Source organism: Dama dama, chromosome 4, assembly GCF_033118175.1.
Source record: "Dama dama isolate Ldn47 chromosome 4, ASM3311817v1, whole genome shotgun sequence".
Lineage (NCBI taxonomy): Eukaryota > Metazoa > Chordata > Mammalia > Artiodactyla > Cervidae > Dama > Dama dama.
This window is the reverse complement of record NC_083684.1, coordinates 21,520,777-21,548,342: the sequence shown is the minus strand read 5'-3', so window position 1 is coordinate 21,548,342 and position 27,566 is coordinate 21,520,777. Positions and strand designations below refer to the sequence as shown.

The window sequence follows — 27,566 nt, the reverse complement described above, 5'->3', positions numbered from 1 at the left end:
GGAGCTGGAAAGGATTTTCACGGGGGGAGGGTGATGGAACTGTTCTTGATTATGGTGCATAATCAAATGCACTTGACCCTGTGCATTTGTCAGAGAATTTTATTTTATATTACTTGAGATGTGATTGAATGTCTTGATGTGGCCAAGTATCAATAAGGATTGAAGAATGGAGATGCTGTCAACTTGCTTTGGGAGAGTAAATTGCTGCAACCACTTTGGAAATCCATTGGGCATACCCTGGTAAAGATGAAAATGGTCATGTCTTATGACACAGCAACCACGCTTCTAGATGTGTACCCAGATGCTCATTGTGTGAGAGCGTAATCAGAATGCAAGAATGTTTACAGCAATATTTAATATTTTTAAAAGTGGAAGCAAGCTAAATGTCCAAAAGGAAAATGGATAAGTAGTGACTTATTTCTACAATTGATACGAGATTTTTAAATACACAAATAAAAATATACACAAATACTATATATTTTTATAGATACATAAATTTAAAAGTCTAAAAATGTACATAGTAATTATAAAAATCATACTCAAAACAGGGAATGTAGGAAAGATAGTGGGAACATAGATGGCTTTAGCTGTACAGTTGACCCATGCACGACATAGAGGCTAGGGTCACTGACCACTTGCAGTTGAAATTCTGAGTATAACTTTATAGTCAACCCTCGATATATGAGGTTCCACATCCTCAGATTCAACCAGCTGCAGACTGTGTAGTACTGTGAAAGAGAAAGTGTTAGTCACTCAGTCATGTCCAGCTCTTTGCAACCCGATGGTCTGTAGCCCGCCAGGCTCCTCTGTCCATGGAATTCTCCACACAAGAATACTGGAGTGGGTTGCCATTCCCTTCTCCAGGGGATCTTCCCGAACCAGATATCGAACACAGGTCTCCCACATTTCAGGCAGATTCTTTACCATCTGAGCCACCAAGGAAGCACAGTGTAATACTGTAGTATGTGATTATTGAATAAAATCCACATAAATGGACCTGCATATTTGAAACCCATGTTCAAGGGTCAACTGTAACAGAATTGAACTATACAAGTCCACATATATAGGTTTTATTCAGTAAATATTATAGTGTTATACAGTCTGCAATTGGTTGTGTTTATAGACACAGAACCACAAATACAGAGGTTGCAGTGTAGGACTTGAGCACCTGCAGATTCTGGTATCCAGAGCAGGACCTTCCTAGAACCAATCACCCATTACTGCTGAGGGATGACTGTGCAGAGGTGAGGTGGGGTTGTGGGTTTTGCTTTAATATTTAATAATTATTTAAATATTTAAGTGAAATTAGTACTTTCGTTATGGCTCTTTTATAAAATACCTCATGAAGAAATGATTTTATAGTCATAAGTTTTTTAGGAATGTAACCTAGAATGTTAAATATTGAAGAATATTACTTTTAATATATAAAAGTAAATTGATTTTTTAAAGTTAACATAAAAAACACTTGACATGGAAATTAGATCAAAAATTTTTAATTGGGTTCAACTAAAAGAGTAAAACATGATTTCATTTGAAGAATTTAAAAGAGAAGATGTTAAAGACCACGATAACCCTTTAATACTCAAAATGGGGTAAACTAGTTTACAGGTGATGTTCAAGAAAAATTCACTTATATATAAAAGTCATTGGTGTTTGCATTTAAGTAGTGTTTTAGTCTGTTTTATCAGTGGCCTTTCCATAAAAATAACAGCTTTCTGAGGATCTCATTGCATTTCTTTTGCGGTCTTTGGGGCCTCTAATAAAAAGCCTCCTTTTCCCCATTGGAGTTATGAACCAGTTGAGACAGTGGAGCTTCAGAATAGCCCCTTTATTATAATAAAGGCTAGGAGCAGTTTATAGTGAGAAAATCATTCTAGACCTGCTACTTCCGTACCCACCAAGTCCACCTTCTACCTAAGCCTAGACTGAACCTCCCATCCGAGGAAAGGGCATCTGCAGAAGAGACCCACTTACCCGGGTCACTGTTATTCTCATTCACTGGTCCAGGGAAGGAGGAAAGGAAAAGTGACCAAATACCATCCCCGACCAGGTGACTCTCTCCACTTCCCTGGGAAGGGTATAGGAGGAGGTAAGAGGCTAAGAGGGTTTATGTTTAAATAAAGATCTCCTGCAGTCTGGGTGAGAGAGGAGTAGTTTGTGCCCCGATCCACCCATTTCAATTTGTTAGCCTCATAATGTTAGAAATCCTTTCTGAAGATTAGTTGAATTAAACTATTAATATCAATATTTAACTATATTCACAATAGAAAAGAATGTTATTTTTGTCATATGACTTAGCTTAAAACTTTGATTTTTAAAAGGTACATATTTAAAGCACATTTACGATGGCCTTACACAAGTCTGGTGTTTCTTTGGATTAAAAAAAACGGTAGAGAGTAAATACTTCTTGATGGTCTTCCTGATATTCAGCTCTATCAAAACTAGGTTTTACAGACCTGTTCGCTTTTTCATTGATTGCTCTTTCTGAGCAAGAATTATACTGGATAACACATTGACACTCTCATTGGAAGACCATACAATATAATGGAGAAGACAAATAATAACAAATATTAGTGAAACTCACCACCAGACAACCATGGGCAAAATGTTCTGGTTATATAAATGATGGAGAAAGTAATGAAAACAGATTGCATATTTTAAGCAAACATATTACTTCTGTGTTAAAATACATTTATGAGGTTTTGTGAAGTTTTGAAATGGAAGTACATTATCAGTAATTTTGCTCATGAAAGTGGCTAACTGCTCATTTTATTTTATTTTATTTATTTTTTTTTCTAATTGGTCATTTTAAATAAGCCAAAGTTACTGGTCAAAATTTAACTCTGAGATATATTTTTGAGTTTTTGTTCTTAGTTTTATGTCATCAAGATATTTTAGGTGGGGGAAGTGTCTGATGTTTTTGTTTTATGAAGCCCTTTAAATTACAGGGTGGGTGTGGCATCATACTGCTACCTCAGAAATAACAATCAGCAAAGTGAATACCCACTAGACATCTCCAGTGCCAATCAAAGAAATCTTTATTCTTCATTCACTAAAATTTTACTTTAATTATAGCGTCACATATGAGCAACTATATCCAAAAATGAACCATGTATGTGAAGAGTGTGTGTATATGTGCATGTATGCACGTATACACATAAAAGGCATCCCAGGGAATGTGAAGAACATACATCTTAATAAGATTCAGACCAACTTAGGTTCACATCCTCGCCCTAAGTAACCTTGGGCAAGTTCCTTAGTCCAAATGAGCCTTAATTTCCTCCTAGCCCATGAAGAATAGTACCTGTTTCATTCTGTTCTTTTGGAGATTTTGCTCAAGATGTTTCTAAGCCTAAAGTCTAATGGAACTCCTCAAATAAGAATGGGTCAAACACATTTTAAGAAAACTGAGTGCTGGGTAGCAGACTGCCTATGAAATTTGAGGAAAGGGGATACTAAGCAATAGAATACTAGTGCTTATTTTGAAACTCCAGTTTAAATCTTTGTGACTGAAAAGTTAGAAATTGTTAATTTATGGAGTAAAATCATAAAACCACTTACATGTGCAACAGTAGGGTAGTGGGTAAGTAAATGACATCATAGGAATTATTACAATTATGAAGCGATGGGTAAGTTTTGATGTGTTACAGCAAAAACAGAGTGTGTGTATCTTAAAATTAAGCTTAGGTTTTAAAAATGTGAAGAAAAACTGAAAAAAGTTAATCAGTAATTGCTAAAGTGATAGGATTATGAATGTTTCTTTTATTTTCCCAGTTTGTCAGTACCACAAGATTATTTTTATAACAAGGGAAATATGTACGATAGTCATGCCTCATGAAGCAAAAAATTTCTCTTTATAGACAAAACACAAGCTTTAGGTTCCTTAATGCTTGGTTCTATTATTAAGACAACCAAAGAAACAGAATATTAATCTTAGTTCTTTTACCTTCTTAGGCATCAGCCTTTTATCTATTGTTTTTTCTGTCAGCTGTAATTCAGTTCAGTCCGCGTTACATATTGATTGGATAATAGAACTAGAAAATTAAAATTAATATCTTTTTTAAAGCACTGTTTTTCTTTGTTTTAATGTTGCAGATTTATTTGAGGTTCCTAGATTATCAAATGGAGCACTCAAATGAATGCAAGAGAAACTTCGTTGCAGTCTACGATGGAAGCAGTTCTATTGAAAATCTGAAGGCCAAATTTTGCAGCACTGTGGCCAATGATGTAATGCTTAAGACAGGAGTTGGGGTGATACGCATGTGGGCAGATGAAGGTAGTCGGCTAAGCAGGTTCAGAATGCTCTTTACTTCCTTTGTGGAGCGTAAGTAAATAATTTCTATAGCAGTGAGGTCTTTTACATAATCATTTACTCAGAATACAATTATTGAGCATTTCCTTTTGACAAAGACTGCTAGTCACAGAATGTAGAAGTAAGTAGGTCTTAGTATGTATCTTAAAGAATTGACTGAAAAAAAAAAAAAAAAAAAAGAATTGACTGTCGGGGAGCTGGGGGGGCGGGGGAAGAATTGACTGACATGGGTGGAAAAAAACATGGTAATGCATAAATTGCAACACTACCAGTCATAAAGATGTATGGTAGGGAGTGTAAGAAGTGGAGATTACTCTCAGAATTTTCACAATTAAAAATAATTATCAGTAGTATGAATTCATCTTGGTAAATAATTGCGACTCCACCAAACCATGCTCCCCGAAGGTTTAGATAGACTGTTTTCTTTTTTAAAACTTTTAAAGTAATTTTAAGCTTATAAAAAGTTGTAAAATAGTAGAGTTCTCCTGTGCCCTTCGCTTAGATTCCCCTAATGTTAGCATCTTACAATACCATAGTAAAGCTGAATTGTAACACTGATGCAGTATTATTAAGCAGTATATAGACCTTACTCAGAAATCACTAGTTTTCTCATTAATGTCCTTTTCTGATCCAAAATCGCAAACTGCTTTTGTCATGTCTCCTTTAGTTTGCTCTGTTTGTGGCACTTTCTCAGTGTTTAATGACCTGGCTGCCTTTGAAGAGCACTGGCTAGCTACTTGGTAGCATATCCGTAGGTTTAGGTTTCTCTGATGTCCTCTCTCCCCTGAGCTGAGGTTATGCGTGTCTGTCAAGAATACAACAGCAATCACGTTCCACCTTTCTCAGTACATGATGTGGGTTTGCCTCACACTAACTTGGATCACTTTCTTAAGGTACTATCTGCCACATTTCTACACTATAAACTTAACAATTTTTCTTTTCAAATTAATAACTCCCTCAGAGTATGCAAATACCCTTTTGCTCACTAATATCAGCCTCCATTAATGGTTTCTGCCTGTAATAACTATTACTATGGTATTTACTTTAAGGTGGTTTTCTGTTTGCATCATTCTTTCTACATTTGTTAATTATAATTTTGTGAGGAAGAGCTATTCTTTCCCCCTCGTTAATTTATTCTATTTGTGTCACTATGAGCTCATGGATATTTATTTTACTCTATTATATATATATATATAATTCTATGATAGCATTTACTTTGGTGCTAAACATCCCAGCTTTGGCCATTGGGAGCTCCTTCAGGCTGCATCCTGTACTCTTTGGGTAAGCCTGTTTTTTTAATCGCCTCCTTTTCTGATAGAGATAGTAAGAATGAACCAGGCTCAACTTATGTTTTCTCTTTTGAGCCCTATAATCAATCATGTTTCCAAAATGCCCTTTCCTTCTCTTCCAGTGAGAAATCTGACTCTGATTATCTACAGTATGTTTATCTGTTCAATCCTAGGATATCCATTGGGCTTCCCTGGCGGCTCAGGCAATAAAGAATCCGCCTGCAATGCAGGAGACTCAGCATCAATCCTTCAGTACGCAGCCTGCTTTATGGTCCAGCTCTCACATCTTTCCATGACTACTGGAAAGACCATGGCTTGTTGGCTTTGTCAGCAAAGTGACATCTTTGCTTTTTAATACGCTGTCTAGGTTTGTTATAACCTTCCTTCCAAGAAGCAAACGTCTTTTAATTTCATGACTGCAGTCACCATCTACAGTGATTTTGGAGCCGAAAATCTGTCACTGCTTCCACTTTTTCCCTTCTGTTTGCCATGAAGTAATGAGACCGGATGCCATGATCTTAGTTTTTTAATGTTGAGTTTTCAGCCAGATTTTTCACTCTCCTCCTTCATCTTCATCAAGAGGCTCTTTAATTACTCTTTGCTTTCTGCCATTTGGTACTGATCTGAAGTTGTTGGTATTTCTCCCAGCAGTCTTGATTCTAGCTTGCTACTCATCCAGCCCGGCATTTTGCATGATGTACTCTGCATATAAGTTAAATAAACGGGGTGACAGTATACAGACTTTTCCTACTCCTTTCCCAGTTTGGGACCACTGTTGTTCCATGTCCAGTTCTAGCTGTTGCTTCCTGACCCTCATACAGGTTTATCAGGACACAGGTTAGATGGTCTGGTATTCCTATCTCTTGAAGAATTTCCAATAATTTGTTTGTGATCCACACTGGCAAACGCTTTTGCATAGTCATTGAAATAGAAGTAGATGCTTTTCTAGAATTCCCTTGCTTTCTCTATGATGCAGTGGATGTTGGTGATTTGATCTCTGGTTCCTCTGCCTTTTCTAAATCCAACTGTACATCTGGAGGTTCTCGATTCAAGTACTAGTGAAGCCTAGCGTTAAGGATTTTGAGCATAACCTTACTAGCATGGGAAGTGAGTGCAATTGTCAGGTAGTTTGAACATTCTTTAGCCCTGCCCTTCTTTGGAATTGGAATGAAAACTGACCTTTTCCAGTCCTGTTTCCACTGTTGGATTTTGCCAAATACCCTTCTAGAATGGTTGTATATATTTTTAAATTACAGTAAAATATACCCTAAGCCATTTTTCAGTGTGCAGTTCCATGGCATTAGCACATTCACAACATCATTCAACCATCACCATTATCCACTTGCAGAACTTATGTAACATCCCAAATTAAAACTCAATACCCATTAAATAGTAACTTCCATTCCCTATTCCCTCAACTGCAGGTAACCTCCATCTTTCTGTCTCCATGAATTTCCCTATTCTAGATACCTCATATAAATGGAATATTTGTCCTTTTGTGTCTGATTTATTATACTTAGTATGTTTCTAAGAATTTCAGTCCTTTTTAAGGCTGAATAATTTTCCATTTTACATATACATTTTTGTTTATCGTTTCATCTATTGATGAACACTTGAGTTGTTTCTGCTTTTGGCTATTATGAATAAAGCCACTATGGATACTGGCATAGAGTTATCTCTTTGAATCTCTGATTTCAGTTTTTGCAGTATATACTATACCTAGAAGTGGAATTGCTGGATCATATAAATGTTGTTTATTTTTTAATTTTTTATTTTTCACTGGAGTATAGCCAGTTAACAATGCTGTAATAGTTTCAGGTGGACAGCAGAAGAACTCAGCCGTACATACACATGTTTCCATTCTCCCCCAAACGTCCCTCCCATCTAAGCTACCACATAACCTGGAACAGAGTTCCTTGTGCTATACAACAGGTCCTTGCTGGTTAACATTCTCAAATACAACACTGTGAACATGTTGATTCCAAACTCCCTAACCAAATATGGATATTCTACATAGAATATTAAAATTTAATATCAGCATATTAAAATTTAAAATCTATTTAAATTTTTGAGGACCACCAGCTATTTTCACAGCAGCTATTCCATTTCACATTCCCTCCAGCAATGCAATAGGGTTAGTCCCCATCCTCACCAAAACCTTTTTTTTTTTTTTAACAGTAGCCATCCTAATGGCTATATGAAGTGTGATTTTTTTCATTTGTGATTCCAATTTGTATTCCCCTAATGATGAGTGATGTTGAGTATCATTTCATGCTTCTTGGCCATTTGTATACCTTCTTCGGTGAATACTTCATTTTATTGCACTTCACAGACACTGCATTTTTTTTTTTTTTGCACATTGAAGTCTTGTGGCTACTCTGCCTTGAGCAGTTGGTCAGCACCATTTTTTCAACATTTGCTCACTTCATGTTTCTGTGTTACATTTTAGTAATTCTCACAACATTACAAACTTTTTCGTTATTGTATGTATTATGGTGATCTGTGATCAGTGATCTTTGATGTTATTATCACAAAAAGATTATGACTTCCTGAAAGCTCAGTTGGCAGTTAGCATTTTTTAGCAGTGAAATATTTTTTAATTCAGGTATGTGCATTATTTTCTTAGACGTAATACTATTATGTACTTAATACATTACAGCATAGTGTAAGCATACCTTTTATATGCAGTGAGAAACCAAAAACTTTGTATGACTCAGTTTACTACAATACTTGCTTTATTGCAGTGGTCTGAAAGTGTGGTATGCTTGTATTTAGTTCTTTACTCATTTTTTAACTTGAAAGTGGAAGTGTTAGCCACTCAGTTCGTGTTTGGCTCTTTGCGACCCCATGGACTGTAGCCCACGATGCTCTTCTGTTCGTGGAATTCTCCAGGCAAGAGTACTGGAATGGATAGCTATTCCCTTCTCCAGGAGATCTTCCCAACCCAGGGATCAAACCCAAGTTTCCTGTATTGCAGGCAGTTTCTTAACCATTTCAGCCACCAGGTAGGTTCTTGGATTTTTGTTAAGTTGTAGAAGTTCTTTCTATATTCTGGATATTAATCTCATCAGACATATGATGAGCAAGCATTTTTTCCCATTCTGTGCATTATCTTTTCACTGTCCTGATTGTGTACTTTGAGAAAACAAAAATTTGATGTTATCCAGTTGGTCTGTTTTTTTTCCTTTTTGTCTATGCTTTTGGTGTCATAGTCAAGAAATCATTGCCAAAGACAACTTTATGAAGCTTTTCCTCTATTTTTAAAAATATTTGATAGCAAGTTTTTATTAATTTCTAGTATTATGTCTTGTGTATACAGTGTTTATTTTTATTTTTGTATACACTGCAGCATAGTCACCACCAAAAGTTTATTTTCTGTCTGTCAGTGTACAGTTGGCCTCTTTTACCCATTTGTCCTCCCCACACCCCATAACCACTCCTCTGTTTTCTATAACTGTATGTTTGGTTTGTCTGTTCTTTGTTTTTTAAATAATCCACATATAAGTGAAATCCTGTGGTGTTTGTCCTTTTCCATCTGATTTATGTCATTTAGCATAATATCCTTTGGGTCTATCCATGTTGTTGCAAATGACAAGATTTCATCTTTTCTTACAATTGAGTACTAGTCCATTTTATATATACATATATACCACATGTTTATCCATTCATCCATCAGTGGGGCTTTGGTTCTTTCGATATTTTGGCTATTGTAAATAATGCTGAGATGAACACAGGGACATAAATCCTTTTAAATTAGTCTTTTCTTATTCTTTGGATAAAGAATCCAGAAGTGGAATAGCTGGATCATGTAGAAGTTCTGGTTCTTAATTTTTTGAAGAGTCTCCATACTGTTATCCATAATGTCTGTAACAACTTACATTTCCACCAAAACTGTATGGAGGTTCCTTTTCTTCACATCCTGTCTAACACTTGTTATCTCTTGTCTTTTTGATAATAGCCATTCTGACTGGTGTGAGGTAGTATCTCATTATTTTGATTTGCATTTCCCTAATAATTAGTGATGTTAAGCATTTTTTCATGTGCCTGTTGGCCATTTGTATGTCTCCTTTTGGAACAATGTCTATTCAGTACCTCTGCCCATTTTTTAAATCTAGTTCTTTGTTTTTTGGTTGTTGAGTTGTATGTGTTATTTCTATTATTTTGTATATTAACCCCATATTGGATATATGATTTGCAGATATTTTCTCCTGTTCAGTAGGTTGCATTTTCATTTGTTGATGGCTTCCTTTCCTGAACAAAAGCTTCTTGGCTTGATGTCGTCTCACGTTTTATTTTTGCTTTTATTTCCTTTGCCTGAGGAGACATATTCAGAAAAATGTTTGCTAAGACCAAGAGCAAAGAGTGTACTGCTTGTTTTCATCAAGCAGTTTTATGGTTTCAGGTCTTACATTCAAGTATCTAATCTATTTGGAGTTGACTTTGGTGTTTGGTGTGAGGCAGTGATCTAGTTTCATTCTTTCTCATTGGCTGTCCAGTTTTCCTTGTGCCATTTATTTAAGACTATTCTGTCTCCATTGTATGTTGTTTGCTTCTTTGTTTTAAATTAGTTGTTCATATACGTGTGGGTTTATTTCTGGGCTCTCAGTTCTTTTCCATTATCTCTGTTTCTTTTCTGCCGATAACATGCTATTTTGAATACTGTAGCTTAATAATATAATTTGAAGTCAGGGAGTGTGATACCTCCAGCTTTGTCCATTTTTCTCAGGATTGCTTTGACTATTTGGGGTCTTTTATGTTTCTATATAAATTTTATTATAGTTTTTTGTTGTGTTTCTGAGAAGATGTCCTTGGAATTCTGATAGGAATTGCGTTGAATCTGTAGTTTGCTTCAGGTAATTTGGGCATTTTAATAATGTTAATTCTTCAGTCCATGAGCACAAAGTATATTTCCATTAATTTGTGTCTTCAATTTCTTTCAACAATAATCTTACAGTTTTCAGTGTACAGGTCTTGTACCTCCTAGCTAACTTTGTTCTTAAGTATTGTATTCTTTCTGTTGTGATTGTAAGTGGGATTCTCTAAACTGCTTTTTTGTTAGTTCATTATTAGTATGTAGAAATACACCATATTTTCTATATTGATCTTATACCCTGCAACTACTCTTTTGATTATTTCCAAAGGTTTTTGGTGAATTTTTTAGAGTATTCTATGTCATTCACAAGTAGTTACAGTTTTACCTCTTGTTTTCCAATTCAGGTAAATGTGGTCACTTTTATTTCTTTTTCTTGTATAATTTCTCCAGTTAGGACTTCCAATACTGTGTTGAATAACAGTGGCAAGATTGGGCATCCTTGTCTTGTTTCTAATCTTAAAGGAATAGCTTAACGTTTTCATCACTGCGTATTGCATTTTATATAGGTTTGCCGTCAGTTCAGTTCAGTCGCTCAGTCATGTCCAACTCTTTGCGACCCGATGAACCACAGTACACCAGGCCTCCCTGTCCATCACCAGGTCCCAGAGTTCACCCAAACCCATGTCCATCGAGCCAGTGATGCCATCCAACCATCTCATCCTCTGTCGTTCCCTTTTTCTCCTACCCTCAATCTTTCCTAGCATCAGGGTCTTTTCCAATGAGTCAGCTCTTCGCATCAGGTGGCCAAAGTATTGGAGTTTCAGCTTCAACATCAGTCCTTCCAATGAACACCCAGGACTAACCTCCTTTAGAATGGATTGGTTGGATCTCCTTGCAGTCCAAGGGACTCTCAAAGAGTCTTCTCCCACACCACAGTTCAAAAGCATCAATTCTTCAGCGCTCAGCTTTCTTTATAGTCCAACTCTCACATCCATACATGACTACTTCAAAAACCATAGCCTTGACTAGATGGACCTTTGTTGACAAACTAATGTATCTGCTTTTTAATATTCTGTCTAGGTTGGTCATAATTTTCCTTCCAAGGAGTAAGCGTCTTTTAATTTCATTGCTGCAATCACCATCTGCAGTGATTTTGGAGCCCAGAAAAATAAAGTCAGCCACTGTTTCCACTGTTTGCCCATCTATCTGCCATGAAGTGATGGGACTGGATGCCATGATCTTAGTTTCTGAATGTTGAGCTTTAAGCCAACTTTTTCACTCTCCTCTTTCACTTTCATCAAGAAGCTCTTTAGTTCTTCTTCACTTTCTGCCATAAGGGTGGTGTCATCTGCATATCTGAGGTTATTGATATCTCTCCAGGCAATTTAATTCCAGCTTGTGCTTCATCCAGCCCAGCATTTCGCATGGTGTACTCTGCATATAAGTTAAATAAGCAGGCTGACAACATACAGCCTTGACACACTCCTTTTCCTATTTGGAACCAGTCTGTTGTTCCATGTCCAGTTCTAACTGATGCTTCCTGACCTGCATACAGGTTTCTCAAGAGGCAGGTCAGGTGGTCTGGTATTCCCATCTCCTTCAGAATTTTCCACAGTTTATTGTGATCCACACAGTCAAAGGCCTTGGCACAGTCAGTAAAGCAGTAGTACATATTTTTCAGGAACTCTTGCTTTTTCAATGATCCATCCGATGTTGGCAATTTGATCTCTCTGGTTCCTCTGCCTTTTCTAAAACCAGCTTGAACACCTGGAAGTTCATGGTTCACGTATTGCTGAAGCCTGGCCTGGAGAATGTTAAGCATTAATTTACTAGTGTGTGAGATGAGTGCAGTAGTTTGAGCATGCTTTGGCATTGCCTTTATTTGGGATTGGAATGAAAACTGACCTTTTCTAGTCCTGTGGCCACTGCTGAGTTTTCCAAATTGCTGGCATATTGAGAGCAGCACTTTCACAGCGTCATCTTTCAGGATTTGAAATAGCTCAACTGGAATCCCATCACCTCCAGTCACTTTGTTCATAGTGATGCTTCCTAAGGCCCACTCGACTTCACATTCCAGGATGTCTGGCTCTAGGTGAGTGATCACACCATCGTGATTATCTGGGTCATGAAGATCTTTTTTGTACACTTCTTCTGTGTATTCTTGCCACCTCTTCTTAATATCTTCTGCTTCTGTTAGGTCCATATCATTTCTGTCCTTTATTGTGCCCATCTTTGCATGAAATGTTCCCTTGGTATCTCTGATTTTCTTGAAGTGATCTCTAGTCTTTCCCATTCTGTTGTTTTCCTCTATTTCTTTGCACTGATCGCTGAGGAACGCTTTCTTATCTCTCCTTGCTATTCTTTGGAACTCTGCATCCAAATGGGAATATCTTTCCTTTTCTCCTTTGCTTTTTGCTTCTCTTCTTTTCACAGCTATTTGTAAGGCTTCCTCAGACAGCCATTTTGCTTTTTTGCATTTCTTTTCCTTGGGGATGGTCTTGATCCCTGTCTCCTGTACAGTGTCACAAACCTCCATCCATAGTTCCTCAGGCACTCTGTCTATCAGATCTAGTCCCTTAAATCTGTTTCTCACTTCCACTGTATAGTCATAAGGGGTTTGATTTAGGTCATACCTGAATGGTCTAGTGGTTTCTCCACTCTCTTCAATTTCATTCTGAATTTGACAATAAGGAGTTCATGATCCGAGCCACAGTCAGCTCCCGGTCTTGTTTTTGCTGACTGTACAGAGCTTCTCCATCTTTGGCTGCAAAGAATATAATCAGTCTGATTTCGGTGTCGACCATCTGGTAATGTCCATGTGTAGAGTCTTCTCTTATGTTGTTGGAAGAGGGTGTTTGCTATGACCAGTGCGTTCTCTTGGCAGAAGTCTATTAGCCTTTGCCCTGTTTCATTCTGTACTCCAAGGCCACATTTGCCTGATGCTCCAAGTGTTTCTTGACTTCCTACTTTTGCAGTCCAGTCCCCTGTAATGAAAAGGACATCTTTTTTGGGTGTTAGTTCTAGAAGGTCTTGTAGGTCTTCATAGAACTGTTCAGCTTCAGCTTCTTCAGCATTACTGATCGGTTGCCATATATGGCCTTTGTTATATTTTGGTACATTCCTCCTATACTGATTTGATTGAGAGTTTTTACCATAAATGAACATTAAATCTCGTCAGGTGTTTCTCCGTCTGTTGAGACAGTCATGGTTTTATCCTTCGTTTTCTTCGTGGGTGCTTCATACTGGTTAATTTGTGGGTGATGAAAACCCTTCCATCCCCAGGGTAAATCCACTTGATCATGTTGTATGATCCTTTTAATGTATTGTTGTATGGTTTGCTAACATTTTATTGAGAACTTTTGCATCTATGTTCATCAGAGATACTGGCCTATAATTTTCTTTTTTTCTTTTTTTTTTTTTTTAGTGGAGTGCAGTTTATTACACCGGCGGGCCCAAGGCAGCGTCTCCTCTTAGCCAAGGACCCCGACCAGCATTTGTGAAAATCTTTTATACCCCATGTGTACGCGTCCAAACCCACTACCCCAGTTCCCTTGAGACTTACATAAACAAAGGAAGGGTAAATACAACTACAATAACCCCATCATTCATGTGTTCTGTGTTCAAACAGTCAATAATCAATAAGCCTGCAGTTACATTCCAAATAGTTAATAACCGATAAGCCTGTGCTTACATTCTGATAGATAGTGTCCGGAGGCAGGGGTGATTAGTGTCTGTTTTCTCTTCTTCAAGATTCCCCTGCCCAGAGGGGGGTCTTATCCTTCCATTGTCATTCCCACAGGCGCTAAGCACAGAGTTCAGAGTCCCCTGGAGAGGTGGCCGCACACGATCAGCACAGACAGGCCTGAGATGGAGTCCAGGCCCTATGAATTCCTTCTTCATTCCCCCCTCTTGATGCTCTTAGTTTCCATAACGAGCATCATTTATTGAGATATATTGTACCTTAGCCCTCCTGCCACCCACGTGAGAGAATGCTATCAACCTCTGGGTTACAAAATTCACGAGGCATTGTAGGAAGCAGGGCCCACAAAGCAGTATGATCAAGATTACTATAACAACAGTTCATTAGACATGGCTTTCACTTGATTTTGCATATCCTCCAAGGCAGCAGATACATCTTCAGACAGGTCAGGGATGTGCACACCATTCGCCAAAGTCCCTCCTTGGGCTGCTGTGAGTATGTCTAATGCCATCCTATTTTGAATTACTGCCTTCCTCATCTGAATCTGTTCTTCGTTCAAAGCTTGAATGGCTTTAGTACTGTCTAAGAGGGCCTGTTTAATGAAATTAGTTAAGGCCTCTACCTTAACCATGATATCCGTTGTCCCTACAGAGGGTATAAACAAGGCAGCAACATAGTCATACCATTGGAACACAGATCGTGTCCATCTTGCATGCAGATAAGGCAGGTTTACTGGAGGCTGGTGTAGGCTAGGCTTAATACTGCCATGGGCGAAAGCAAATCCTAATGTGCAACGCCGCACCCAGCCAACTGGTAACCATGGCCATAAGTTAAGCCCACAGAGCCAGTGGGTCCCACTGGGGGCTACCCAGTGGATTCCAGGATTATATTTCCAGTCGGAACCGGGCCACTGAGCAGACTGATTGGGGTGATAGGTAACTTCCAAGATTTGTTTACTTTGTTCAGGGGACAAATAACAATTCTTTTGGGTCTAAGGGATGGTCTCCAAATCCAACTTTCTGTTCTTTTTGTTCCCAGCAAATAGTAGCAGGGGCAATCAACTGTCCTTTCTCAGGAGTCATCCAGAAATATTCATCCCAGACCTGGTAGTATTGCTCAAGGCACCGGGAGGCCTGTCCCCCTTTTGTAAGGGAGCCCTGTTCCTCTTTAATTCTCATATATGAGGTATAAGCCTTTGTTATCTCCGTAAGGCTGGTGTTCATGTTAAATGTAACCCTATGTCCCTGGCCCATTGATGGTTTCTTCTAACACCAGAGGGCAAAGAAAGGTTATGGTTGGTGAGAGAGAGGAAAGTTCCTTTCTGTTGTTAAAGTCCCCATAACGGAGTGACGATACCCACCAGGGGAGTCTGTCTATTACTGACAGGGGCATAGCCCCACATACCCAAGTTCAGAATTGCATTGGTGAGGCCGAGCAGCAGGAGTCGTTTACCCAGCTCCATCCTGTAGAGGGCTCGTCTGGGACCTAGTTTTCTTCTTCCTCCTCAGAATGATCTTGGTTTCCCGTGGGTCGGTGGGGTCCTTCTGGGTGGTCCACTCAGCGTCCTCCGGGTCAGCGTGGTATGCCTTCTTTGCTCTGGTGTGATGGATCAAGGGACAATACCTGCAACTTTAACTGCAGTAGGGGTAGTTAGAATAACATAAGGGCCCTTTCACCAAAGGGCTAGCAAATCATGTTTCCAATCTTTGACCCATACTTGGTCACCAAGTGTAAACTCATGAATCTGTTCCCCAAGGGGGAACGGCACCCTTTCTTGTACAAACATAGTTACCCGATTTATTACCTTACCCAGTTCCATCTGCTGTGAAATCCTATCCCCCCTTACCTGAGGCAAATTTGTTGACACCTGTTTTCTTATGGGAGGAGGCCTCCCATACACAGTTTCGTGTGGAGAATAGCCTTGGGACTGTGGAGTCATCCTGAGTCTGAGCAGAGCCATTGGGAGCAAGTCCACTCAGGAGCAGTCAGTCTCTGATCCACTTGGAGAGTCTCTTTAAGTGTCCGGTTGGTTCATTCCACCATCTCAGAACTCTGGGCCCATATGCAGTGTGCAGTTTAAAGTTTTGCTTACTTGTTATACTAAATCAGCTACAAAAGCCGGGCCTTTGCCTGATCCAGTGCTGGTAGGAAATCCAAATCTAGGAACCATTTCCCTAATCAGGCACCGGGATACTTCTGATTCTCTTTCAGTCCAGGTAGGAAAAGCTTTTACCCATCTCAAGAATGCACATACCATGACCAGCAGGTAACGGTAGTGTCGGTGAGGTTTCATTTCAGTGAAGTCCACTCCCAGGTGTTCAAGGGGCAGTGTGCCTTTCAGTTGAATACCCGGAGGTTTTTGTCTGAATACCCAAGAGGCAGCATTACCCTTTGAGCAGGCAGCATAGCCTAGGTGGGTCGCTTGGTGTGTTTGGCTTACCAGAGTGTGTGCCAGCTCCTCCAGTACCAATAATTTGCCACTTGGCAATTCCCACCCTCTCTTTTCAGTCTTGATGGCCCCTTCCACTTTGGAATACCCGAGAGCTGTTGTCCCTGTTTTATCAGGCGAGTGCCATCAATATATAGGACCCAATTAGGGTCTGGAACCGTGAGCCCTTCTTTAAAACAAACCCCAGATACCTTACCTCCTCTTTGTAGATCTGTGCCTTCTTCTTCGACACCCGGTAACCTGCTTCCATCAACAGCTGGAGCAGTGCATTTGTCCCTTTCCAGCATTTTTCCTTGGTCTCAGGCAGCCAGCAGCAGGTCATCCCCCTATTGTAGGAGCTGACATCCATACTCCTCCGGATGGAATGAGTCCAGATCAGAAGCCAAGGCTTCCCCAAAGATGACTGGGAAGTTTTTAAACCCTTGTGGGGGAGTCCAGATGAGCTGTTGTTTGGTGCTCCCCACTGGATCTTCCCATTCAAAGGCAAAGATGGGCTGTGACGCTGGGGCGAGGCGTATGCAGAAGAAGGCATCCTTGAGATCTAGGCAAGTGTAACCTTTAGTCCTCGGTGGGAGGAGGCTAAGTAAGGTATAGGGGTTTGGAACAGTGGGATGTAAAGTCACAGTAGCCTGGTTGACTAGCCTGAGATCTTGTACAGGCCTATAGTCCTGTCCTCCTTCCCTTTTGACTGGCAGGATTGGCGTATTCCAAACCGACTGGCACTCTACCAGAATGCCTGCTTGTTTCAATCTATTGATGTTGGGCAATATGCAGGTTCAGTCCTCCATCCATAGGGGGTACTGGCACCCTCTAACCAGGATGGTGCCTGGTTTGAGTTCCATTATCACTGGGGATTGATGTTTAGCCAGCCTGGGGGGAGGGGGGGTTGTCTTCCACCCAGACCTCAGGGAATAATTGAGTTAGCTCCCTCATGCTTTTCTGGCCCACCCGGTTCTGCCTTCAGAGGCTTATGCAACCTCCACTCATCTTGGGTTGGTATTGAGAGAGAGAGCAAATAAGTCATAGAGTCCATCCAGAAGGTGGGCCTCTCCTCAGGGGAGAAAGTCACTTGTGCTCCTAGTTTGGAGAGCAAGTCTCTTCCCAACAGCGGTACTGGGCACTCAGGAATGTAGAGGAATTCATGAATCACTTGGTGCCCGCCCCCCCCCCATCTGACATTTTCTGGGCTGGCAAAACGATTTAATCATCTCTTCTCCCGATACCCCAGTTACAGCAGTAGTCTTTGTGGACAGAGGTGCCACAGGTTTTGTTACTACTGACAGTTCTCCTGTATCCACCATGAAGTCAATGTTTTGGTCCCCCACTTTTACGGTTACCATGGGCTCTCAGGGACCTGATATCTCTGAGCCCTAGCAGCCCTAGTTAATTTCCAGGTCAGCAAGCCCCACAACTGCGGGAGCTTCCTCTTCCTTGCCTTAGGGCATTCATTCTTCCAGTGGCCAAAAGCTCAGCGCCAGGCACACTGGTTTGGCTGTAATGGGCCCAGGGCCTCCCTTGGGACCGGCTGAAGGACTGTCCTGTCCCTGGGGCAGATGAGGTTTTCCGGAGGGCCCGAGATAGACTTTTCCCGAGCAGCAGCTAGCACTGTAAGTCTCTTGTCTGTTCTCTTTTATTCCCTCCGGCTGTCTGGCAGAGCGCGGTCTCTGCTTAATTCCAACGTCTCCCTCCCCTTCTTGTCAGTACTCACCGGGAGAGGCGGGTATAGCTTGGGCGGTTCGGTTGGAGCGGGATCCTGGAAGTGTTGCCCAGAGGCTTCTGTCACCGGGATCGGAGCCTGCCCAAACGGCGGCTCTACGAACTCCGAACTCCGGGAAAGCTGGCGGAGGAGCAGCGGCTGTTGCAGAAACTTCACCTGGCCCTGGATCAGGCATTAAGGTGGCCTCCGGTCCTGGTGAAGCAGTGGGAGGCAGGCGTGTCATTATCCAGCATGGGGGAGGGGTCAGGTCATCCCCATCCAAATCCTGTAGAATTTCCTTTTTTATCATCAGTCAATTTTTGTGCCATTAATATTTTTCCCTTTCCCTTCTGCATACAGAACCTTGTCCAAGCAGGAGGGTCTCAAGCTAACCCTAGCCATGAGTCAATAGATGGATATTGATCCCGGTGTCCTGGCTCTCCTGTGACTACTGTATAGATTGCTTCCACTATTTTTAAGTTCACGGTGTTCTCTGGTGGCCATCCTGCTCCCATAGGGGTCCATTCGACCTCACAGAGTATGTGGAGGCAGTTAGGCTTCATCTTCACCCCATAGTCTCCTCCTAAACCCTTCTTTAAATTTTTAATCATGCACTCCAATACAGTTGCCTTAGATTCACTTTCCCCCATCTTGCTTACCTTCTCGGACCTTCTTCTACTTTTCCTTTTCGTTCTGTCTACTAAAGTTCTCAGTACCCTATGTACTTCTGATATTTTCACTCAGTGACACTTAAATTGCCATTGTGCCTCCTTCCTAATTGAGGTGAGAAGAGCCTTACCTGCCAGACCCCAGAGGGAGAAGGGGGATCGGCGTGTCTTCACCTGCCAGTCAGCATAGCTGAACCAGAACATCACATGGTCCAAGACTGTTTCTCCCTTAAAGTCCATTCTGCCTTGGTGGGCTTGATCAGGTGCGAATGAAAACACAGATGGGTTAAATATCTCATGTCCCAGGCCATCTCTGGAAAAGCCAATTCATACTGACTTCTGTATCCCCCTCCTTCTAGCCCAACAATTCCGAGGGGGTCAAGAATTTCACAGCAGACAGGACACCTCCTGGGGGAGGGCAGAATACGAGCATACAAGGACCAGTTTCTTATCCTAAAAATCCCCTGGCGATCGCTTGGTAATAATTTTCCCCGAGACGGCATGGACACACCTCCTAAATGACCTTCACAAATTTCCTTCCTAAACCCTAGCACGCTCGCCGACCTGTGTACCAAGCAGTCGCCGCCTGCCTATTCCAGGCTCCTGTGGGTCCCCGCTCCTTCTGGTCCCTCCCAGGGGGGTGATCAGGCCCCCTCTTCCACCCTGCTGGGTGGGCTCCTCCTCACCCGAGCGCTCAGTTCCCCTGCTGCCGTCCACTACCTGCTGACGTGGAAGGTCCGGGCATTGAGAAGCAGAATCCTTCCAGAGGGGCGAGGCGCCTTCCCCCTTCTAGGAGATTCAAGCTACAAAGCCTCGGGGTGGCCTCAAATGAGACCTGTCTCCTCAAAGTGAGGAGTTTCCCGGCCAATGCACCAAATGTTATAGCCACGCTTTCCGGGAAACAAACTCACTCAGAAGGACAATGCAGATAGTGGAGTGCAGTTTATTACACCGGCGGGCCCAAGGCAGAGTCTCCTCTTAGCCAAGGACCGATACTGGCCTATAATTTTCTTTGAAGTGTCTTCCCTGGTTTTGCTGTCAGTGTAATGGTGGCCTAATGGAATGAGTAGGAAGTATTCTGTCTTCCTCAGTTTGTTGGAAGAGTCTGAGAAAGATAGTTATTAACTTTTGAACGATTGGTAGATTTCACTTGATAAAGCCGTCTGGTCCTGGGCTTTTGTTTTGGGGGGAGTTTTTTATTATTTCGACCACTTTGCTAGTGATCAGTCTGTTAAAATTTTCTATTTCTTCATGGTTCAGTCGTGGAAGGTTGGATGATTCTAAGAATTTGTCGATTCTGGATTGTCCAATTTGTAGTCATATAGTTGTTCATAATATTTTCTTATCATCCTTTATATTTCTGTGGTGTTATTTCTCCTCTTTTATTTATCAGATCCTTATCTCTTTTTTCTTAGACTAGCAAAAGTTTTGTCAGTTTTGTTTATCTTCAAAGGAGCATCTCTTAATTTCATCTGTCTTTCCTATTGTCTTTTTAGTCTCTATTTCACATATTTCTGCTTTGATTTTTATTAGTTTTTTTCCTTCTACTGACATTGGACTTCATTCATTCTTCTTTGTATAGCTCCTTACATCTAAGGTTAGATTTATTTGAGATTTTTCATGTTTCCCACGGTAGGCCTGTATCACTATAACTTTCCCTCTCAGTATTGCTTTTGCTGCATCCCCATAGATTTGGTATGTCATATTTTCATCTGTCTTTGGGTATTTTAAATTTTCTTCTTTGATTTTTTTTTTTTTTTTTTTTTTTGGTGATCTAATTCTTACCCTGTAGCATTTGTTTAGCCTTCACATATTTGTAGATTTTTTCAGCTTTCTTCTTGTAGTTGATTCTAATTTCACACTCTTGTGCTCAGAAAAGATACTTGATATAATTCCATTCTTAAATTTATTGACGTTTGTTTAGTGTCCCAACATATGGTCTGTTCTTGAGAATACTTCATGTACACTTGAGACGAAAGTGTATTCTCCGTTTGGATAGAATGTTCTGTACAAATCTATCCAGTCCTTCTGGTTTAATGCGTCTATGTTAAGTGCATATATATGAATAACTCTTATTACATCTTCTTGATGAATTGTCCCCTTTATCATTATATAATGTCCGTCTTTGTCTCTTGTTACCTTTTTTGGCTTGAAGTCTGTTTTTTCTGATGTGAGTTTGGCTACTCCTGCTTTTGATGGCTGCCATTTGCTTGGAGCATCATTTTCCATCCCTTCACTTTAAGCCTACTTGTCTGCAGAGCTGAAGTGAGTCTCCTGAAGGCAGCGTATAGTTGGGTCTTGGATTTTAATTCACCCAGCCACTCTGTTGACTTTTGATTGATGAATTCAGTCCATTGACATTTAGCATGAATATTGATAAATGAAAACATAGTACTGCCATTTCATTGTTTGTTTTCTGGTTGCTTTGTTTGTCCATTGTGGTTTTTTCCTTATGTTTCTGGTTTTTGTTTTCCTTGTGTTTCTGTCTGCCATCTTAGTTTGGAGCTTTTCTGGGATATTTTTTCAGTTTCGTCTTTTTGCTTTGTTGTTACTGTAAAGTTTGTATAAAATGTCTCATAGTTAAAATATCCTTTTTTTTCCTGTTGACAGCATCTTGTTTTTATTTGCCTATATGAGTTCTGACCTTTTTCTTCTCCCCTTTTATGTTTTAGATGTCCAAATTCCTCAATTATTTCTTTTTATGTTACGAGTTTGTTACCAAATTGAAGTAGCTATAAATTATTTTTATAAAGGTTTTCCCTTTAACCTTTTTTCTATGATAAGTTTAATATTCTGATATTAGAGTTTCAGTTTTCTCTGTCACCCTACTCAAAGTTGTGTATACTTTTGCCTTCTCATTTCAGGTAGAAGAGGTCATTTCAGCATTTTTTTGTAAGGCAGTTATACTGTTGATAAACTGTCTCAGGTGGTGTTCGTCTGGGGGAAAGCCTTTATTTCTTCTTCACATTTGAATGATAATTTTGCTGAAAAGAATATTTTTGACTGACAGTTTTTATCTTTCGGTATCGTGTGTAGAATATGCCACTCCCTCCTGACCTGTAGAGTTTATTCTGAGAAACCTGCTGAGAGCTTACTTTGTAAGGTAACATCTTTTCCCCTGCTCAGCTGGCTGCCTTTAAAATTCTTTCTCTGTCACTGAGTTTCAACAGTTTTAATATAATGCGTCTTGGAAAAGGTCTTTCTGCATGAGGTAATTAAATGTTCTCTTAATTATACATCCAGTTCCTTCCCCAGTTTGGGGAAGTTCTCAGCTATTATTTCTTGAAACAAACTCTCTGTTCTTTTCTCCCTCTGTGCCCCTTCTGGTATAACCATCATCCTAATGTTGCCCTTCCTAGTAGAGTTAGATAGTTCTCATAGAATTTCCTCACTTTTTGGTCTTAATTCCCTCCTTTTCTACCTATATCATTTCTAGATTTCTATCTTCAAGCTTCCATATGGCCTGCTGTCTTTCCAGTACTTTCTTCATCTCATTTATTAAGTTCTTCAGCTCCAGAATTTCTCTTCTAGAGTTTCAATCACTTTTTTAAAGTATTACTTCTGTTCATTAAGTTTATTCCTGAACACGTTGAACTGCCTTTCTGAGTTTTCTTGTATCTGGTTGAGTTTCTGACAGTTCATTTGAATGGTCTATCCATCTCACTGTTCTGAGACAAAGTTTGGTTTCTGGAGAACTTTCATTTTCTCTTTGTGATACCATGTTACCATGGTTCTTCATTGTGCTTGATGAGTTGTTCCCCTTCTGGCACATTTGAAGTACCAGACATCTTTCTTTAGTAAAGCTTCCCCCAGCCCACTCTACGATTCTAAGAATTCTACAGGTTGGAAATCAGAGGCCTCTCAGTAGGTGGCGCTATAGCACAGATTTTGGTCTCTTACTAGCAGCCTCTGGTTGTATCTGAGAGTTGGCACCTTCTTTGTCGCTTTCTTTGCTGCCATTGTGTCTCACTGATGCTGCTGGCATTGACACTTGGGGCACAAGGATTACAGGCACGTCACCACATTTGGGATCTACCGAGTTGCAGGCTTTGGCACTTTGGGAGCAGGGGGAGGGGAGAAGGGGAGCTGGAGTGCGGGTATCTCCGCTGTAACCAGGATTGTCGGTTTCCAGGCAACACCACTGCAGCCATAGCAGCGAAGTGGCGCCGGCAGTGATCCTGCCATTCCCTGGACTCCAGCCCCTGTTGGTGTTCCATCCCACCCACCTTCAGGTGTAGACATGCGCAGTTCTCCAGCATCCTGGTCTGAGGGGCAGAGTTGAGTTACAGATGTTTTACGGCTTGTAGACCGAAGGAAGAGACAGAGGGAGCACTTGAACCATTGTTATAGTTTTCACTCTTACATTTAGGTCTTTGATTCATTTCAAATTAATTTTTTCAGCTTCATTCCTTTGCATGTGAATATACAGCTTTCCAGAACCATTTCTTGAAAAGACTGTCCTTTCCCCTTTTAATCGTCTTATAACCCTTGTCAAAAATCAGTTGATCATATATTAATATATGTGACAGTTTATTTGAGAGGCTCTTTATTCCATTGATTTATTTGTCTATCCTAATGCCAGTTACTTTGATTACTGTAGCTTTGTAGTAAGTTTTGAACTTCAGAAGAATCTTTCAACTCTGTTCTTTTTCAACTTTGTTTGAACTATTTAGGGGCCCTTGAAATTCCATGAATCTTAAAATAAGTTTTTCTATTCTGCAAAAAATGCTTTTGGAATTTTGATAGGAATCACAATGAATATGTGGATTGCATCATCATTTGTTCATTACTAGTGTATAGATACATAACTGATTTTTGCTGATTTCGTATCCTACAATTTTGCTGAATTAGTTTATTTGCTCTGAATGTATGTCTGTGTTGTGATCTTTTCAAGTTTACTGTTTGTAAGATCGTGTCATCTGCCAACAGAGATAACTTTATATTTTCCCTTCCAATTTGAGTACTTTTGTTTCCTTTTCTTACCTAACTGCTCTGGCTAGTACACTACATTAAACAGAAATGAAAACAAGACATTCTTGTCTTATTCCTGATTTTAGGGGGAAAACTTTCTACCTTTATCATTGAGTATGATGCTAACTGTGGGGTTTTCATATATAGCCTTTATCATATTCAAAAAATGGTCTTGTATTCCTGCTTTATTGAGTTTTTTATTTTTATCATGAAATGGTGTTGAATTTTGTCAACTGCTTTTTCTGATTCACATGAATTGATGGTGTAAGTTTTTTCACCTTCATTCTGTTATTGAGGTGTATTACATTAATTGATTTTTATATGTTAAACTATCCTTATATCCCACTTGATCCTCACATTAAAATGTTGTTGAATTCAGTGCTAGTACTTTGTTGAGGATTTTTGCATTGATATTCATAAGGGATGTTGGGATATTGGTCTGTAGTTTTGTTTTCTTGTTGTTTCTTTGTCTGGCTTTAATATCAGTAATGCTGACCAATAAATGAGTAAGAATTGATCCCTCCTCTTCAACTTTTTGGAAGAGTTTGAGGATTGCTGTTAATTTTTCTTACGTGTTTGATAAAGAAGCCATCTGGTCTAGGGCTTTATTTGTTGAAACATGTTTGATTACTGATTCAGTCTCCTTGCTATTTAGAAATTTCTTGAGGTCTTTTCCCCTTTTTGTCAGTTTTGGTAGATTGTGTGTTTCTAAGAATTTGTCTATTTCATCTAAGTTAGCCTTTTTTTGGTATACAAATTGTTCTTAGTATTCTTCTCTAATCCTTTTTATATATGTAAAATTTATACTAATGTCCCAACTTGCATTTCTGATTTTAGTAATTTGAGTGTTTAATCTTTTTCTTAGTCATTGTATCTAAAAGTCTGCCTAGTTTGTTGATCTTTTCAAAGGACCAGGATTGGTGTTTTTTATTTTCTCCAGTTTTTTTCCCCCTCTATTTTATTTATCTCTAATCTTTATATTTTAATCCTTACGACAAAGACATGGAACTTTTGAGTTTTTGGAGTCTGTTAATTTATTGAGTAAAATCAAAATCATTGTCAGACATTAAATTTGGTTCAAATTTGGCTGATGTCCATTTGCAGCAGAGATGAATGGAGGGGAAGAGAAGACAGTGATGCTGGCAAGGGGACACTGAACAAGACTATCTTCCTTTAATTATAAAAGCAGGCGTCAGACACAGCCAGCATGAGACAGTTAGCACAGAGGGAGACGTGAAATTTTAACAATCAGTGATGAAGCCAACATAAGTGAGAATTTGGCAGAGAGAGGCCACAGCTTTCAGAGGACAAGATGCAGCAGAGGCTGTGTGCAAAACAGCATTGGGTACAGAACTGCTGGCTCATTTGGGGAACACTGTGATCACATCGTAGCCCTCTGGCTGAGTGACTCGCTCCGGGGTGTGCGTTCCACAGTAGATCTGATCCTGCACAAGGACATGACCCTTCTGTTTCAGATTGGGGTGCACGGGTGGTGCCCCCTAACTCAGGGTGGCAGTGGCAGCCCCGCAGCTCCGAGCACACCGACAGTGCCGGTCCCACGTCTGTCAACACGAGCAGCTCCTGGGCATTTAGGCCAGGTAACCGCTTTGGCGACTGGAGCCTTCACACTTCTGAGTCCTGAGGGCTTGTTGGGATCCTCTTTCTCCTCAGACTCCAGGATTTCCTGCAAAACCAGGAATGAAGTGGGCTGTCTCAGAGGCTCATTTAACTCCTGTTTCTCCAGAAGCATCTTGTAAACTTAAGATTCTTTGCCAAAGACAAGTCTGCTTGGAAGCTGAGAATGGCCTAAAGCTCTGCTGTTCATCTGCCGGCTGGCTGCCTCTTTGACTCCAAGGTGTTGTTGAAGTGTTAGATATTTTCAGAGGAGTGGAGGCTAACGGGGTTGTTGTACTGGTCTGTGACAACCCTGGGGAAGAGCTGAAGGCACGTGAGGTGGTAAAGGGCACAACTCCGGTTTGGGGTGCTTCCTATGTGTAGGATCTCTTGGGGTTCAGAGGCTGCATTCGTCTTGTATGGGTGATGTTTCCCTTCCTGTGTCACCAGGGGAGACCATATTTCTGTTCTCTTGCTGCTATGAGAGTCATGTTGTCTGTGCAGCCCTTGACTTTGCTCTGAGCTTCTAATTACAATGTACTGCTGGTATTTTCCCCATCAATGGCTGCGGTTACATCTCCAGCACATATGTTAGCTCTGCAGCCTTGACCCCAGGAACGACCTGGGGAATGAGGAGCGCTTGTGTGCTCTTCTTTTTCTGGTTCTCTGTGATTTGAAGTCTTTCTCCTTTATTGTCTCCTTTTTTAAATGTAAGCATTATAGCTTTAAATTTCCTTCTTATCACTGCTTTCTATAAGTTTCATATGTTGTATTTTCATTTGTCTCAAGGTATTTTCTAATTTCCCTTGTGATATCTTCTTTGAAATGTTGGTTAAGAGTGTGTAGTGTAATTTCCACATATCTGTAAATTTTCCAGTTTTCCTTCTATTGTTGATTTCTAGTTTCATTTCACTGTGATTCAAAAAGATACTTTGTATGGTATCAATCTTTTAAAATTAAGACTTTGTGTGGCCTAACATATGGTCTGTCCTGGAGAATGTTCCATGTGCACTTCAGAAAAATATATTCTGTTGTCAGGTGGGGTTTTTTTGTCTGTTAGTTTCAATTGGTTTATAGTACTGTTCAAGGCCTTTATTTCCTTATCGGTCTTTTGAGGGTGTGTCCCTCACAGTTTGTGGGATCTTAGTTCTCTAACGAGAGGCTGAACCTGAGCCCTTGGCAGTGAAGATTGCAGAGTCCTAACTACTAGATCACCAGGGAATTCCCTCCTTATTGATCTTCTGTATGGTTTTATTCATTATTAAAAGTAGAGTATTGATGTCTCCAACTGTTATCATAGAACTGTCTAATTCTCCCTTAAATTCTAACAATGTTTACTTCTTATATTCTAGGGCTCTGATTTTTGGTCCATATACGTTTATAATTATTATATCTTCTTGGTGAATTGACCCTTTTATAAGACACAGTGTCCTCCTTTGTCATTTGTGACAGTTTTGACTTAAAGTCAGTTTTTGTCTGATACAGGCGTATCTTAAAACAGATACTGCATCTTTTACCAATTGAAGGTTTGTGGCAACCCTCTGTGTGTTCAGTTACTCAGTCATGTCTGACTCCTTGCAACCTGGACTGTAGCCCACCAGGCTCTTCTGTCCATGGTGTTTTCCTGGCAAGAATACTGGAATGGGTTGCCATTTACTTGTCCAGGGGATCTTCCTGACCAGAAATCAAGCCTGTGTCTCCCACGTCTCCAGCATTGCAGGCAGATTCATTACTGCTGAGCCACTGGGCAAACCCTGTGGCAACCCTGTGCTGAAAAATCAACTGGCATCGTTTTTCTAACAGTTGCTCACTTCATGTCTCTCTGTCACACTTTGATAATTCTCACAGTACTTCAAACATTTTCAGTATTAGTGTTTATGGTCCTCAGTGATTGTTGATGTTACTGTTATTAAAGACTTGCTTAGATGATGGTTAGCATTTTTTAGCAGTAAGATGTTTTTAAATTAGTGTACATTGGGTTTTTTAGATATAATGCTACTTGTGCACTTAATAGTCTACAATAAAATATAAATGTAACTTTTATATGCACTGGG

The 27,566-nt window shown here is 40.1% G+C and overlaps 1 protein-coding gene and 1 pseudogene across 1 annotated transcript in view; one reads left to right on the top strand and one right to left on the bottom strand.

Annotated features, from left to right (window-relative positions):
• Nucleotides 1-27,566, top strand: part of NETO2 (neuropilin and tolloid like 2) — a 74,091-nt gene that overhangs the window by 34,944 nt on the left and 11,581 nt on the right. The window contains exon 7 of the mRNA XM_061134390.1: nucleotides 4,096-4,324. Coding sequence (XP_060990373.1) covers nucleotides 4,096-4,324 — 229 coding nt within the window. The remainder of the gene's footprint in view (nucleotides 1-4,095; nucleotides 4,325-27,566) is intronic.
• Nucleotides 25,260-26,230, bottom strand: LOC133052302 (PDZ and LIM domain protein 1-like; annotated as a pseudogene).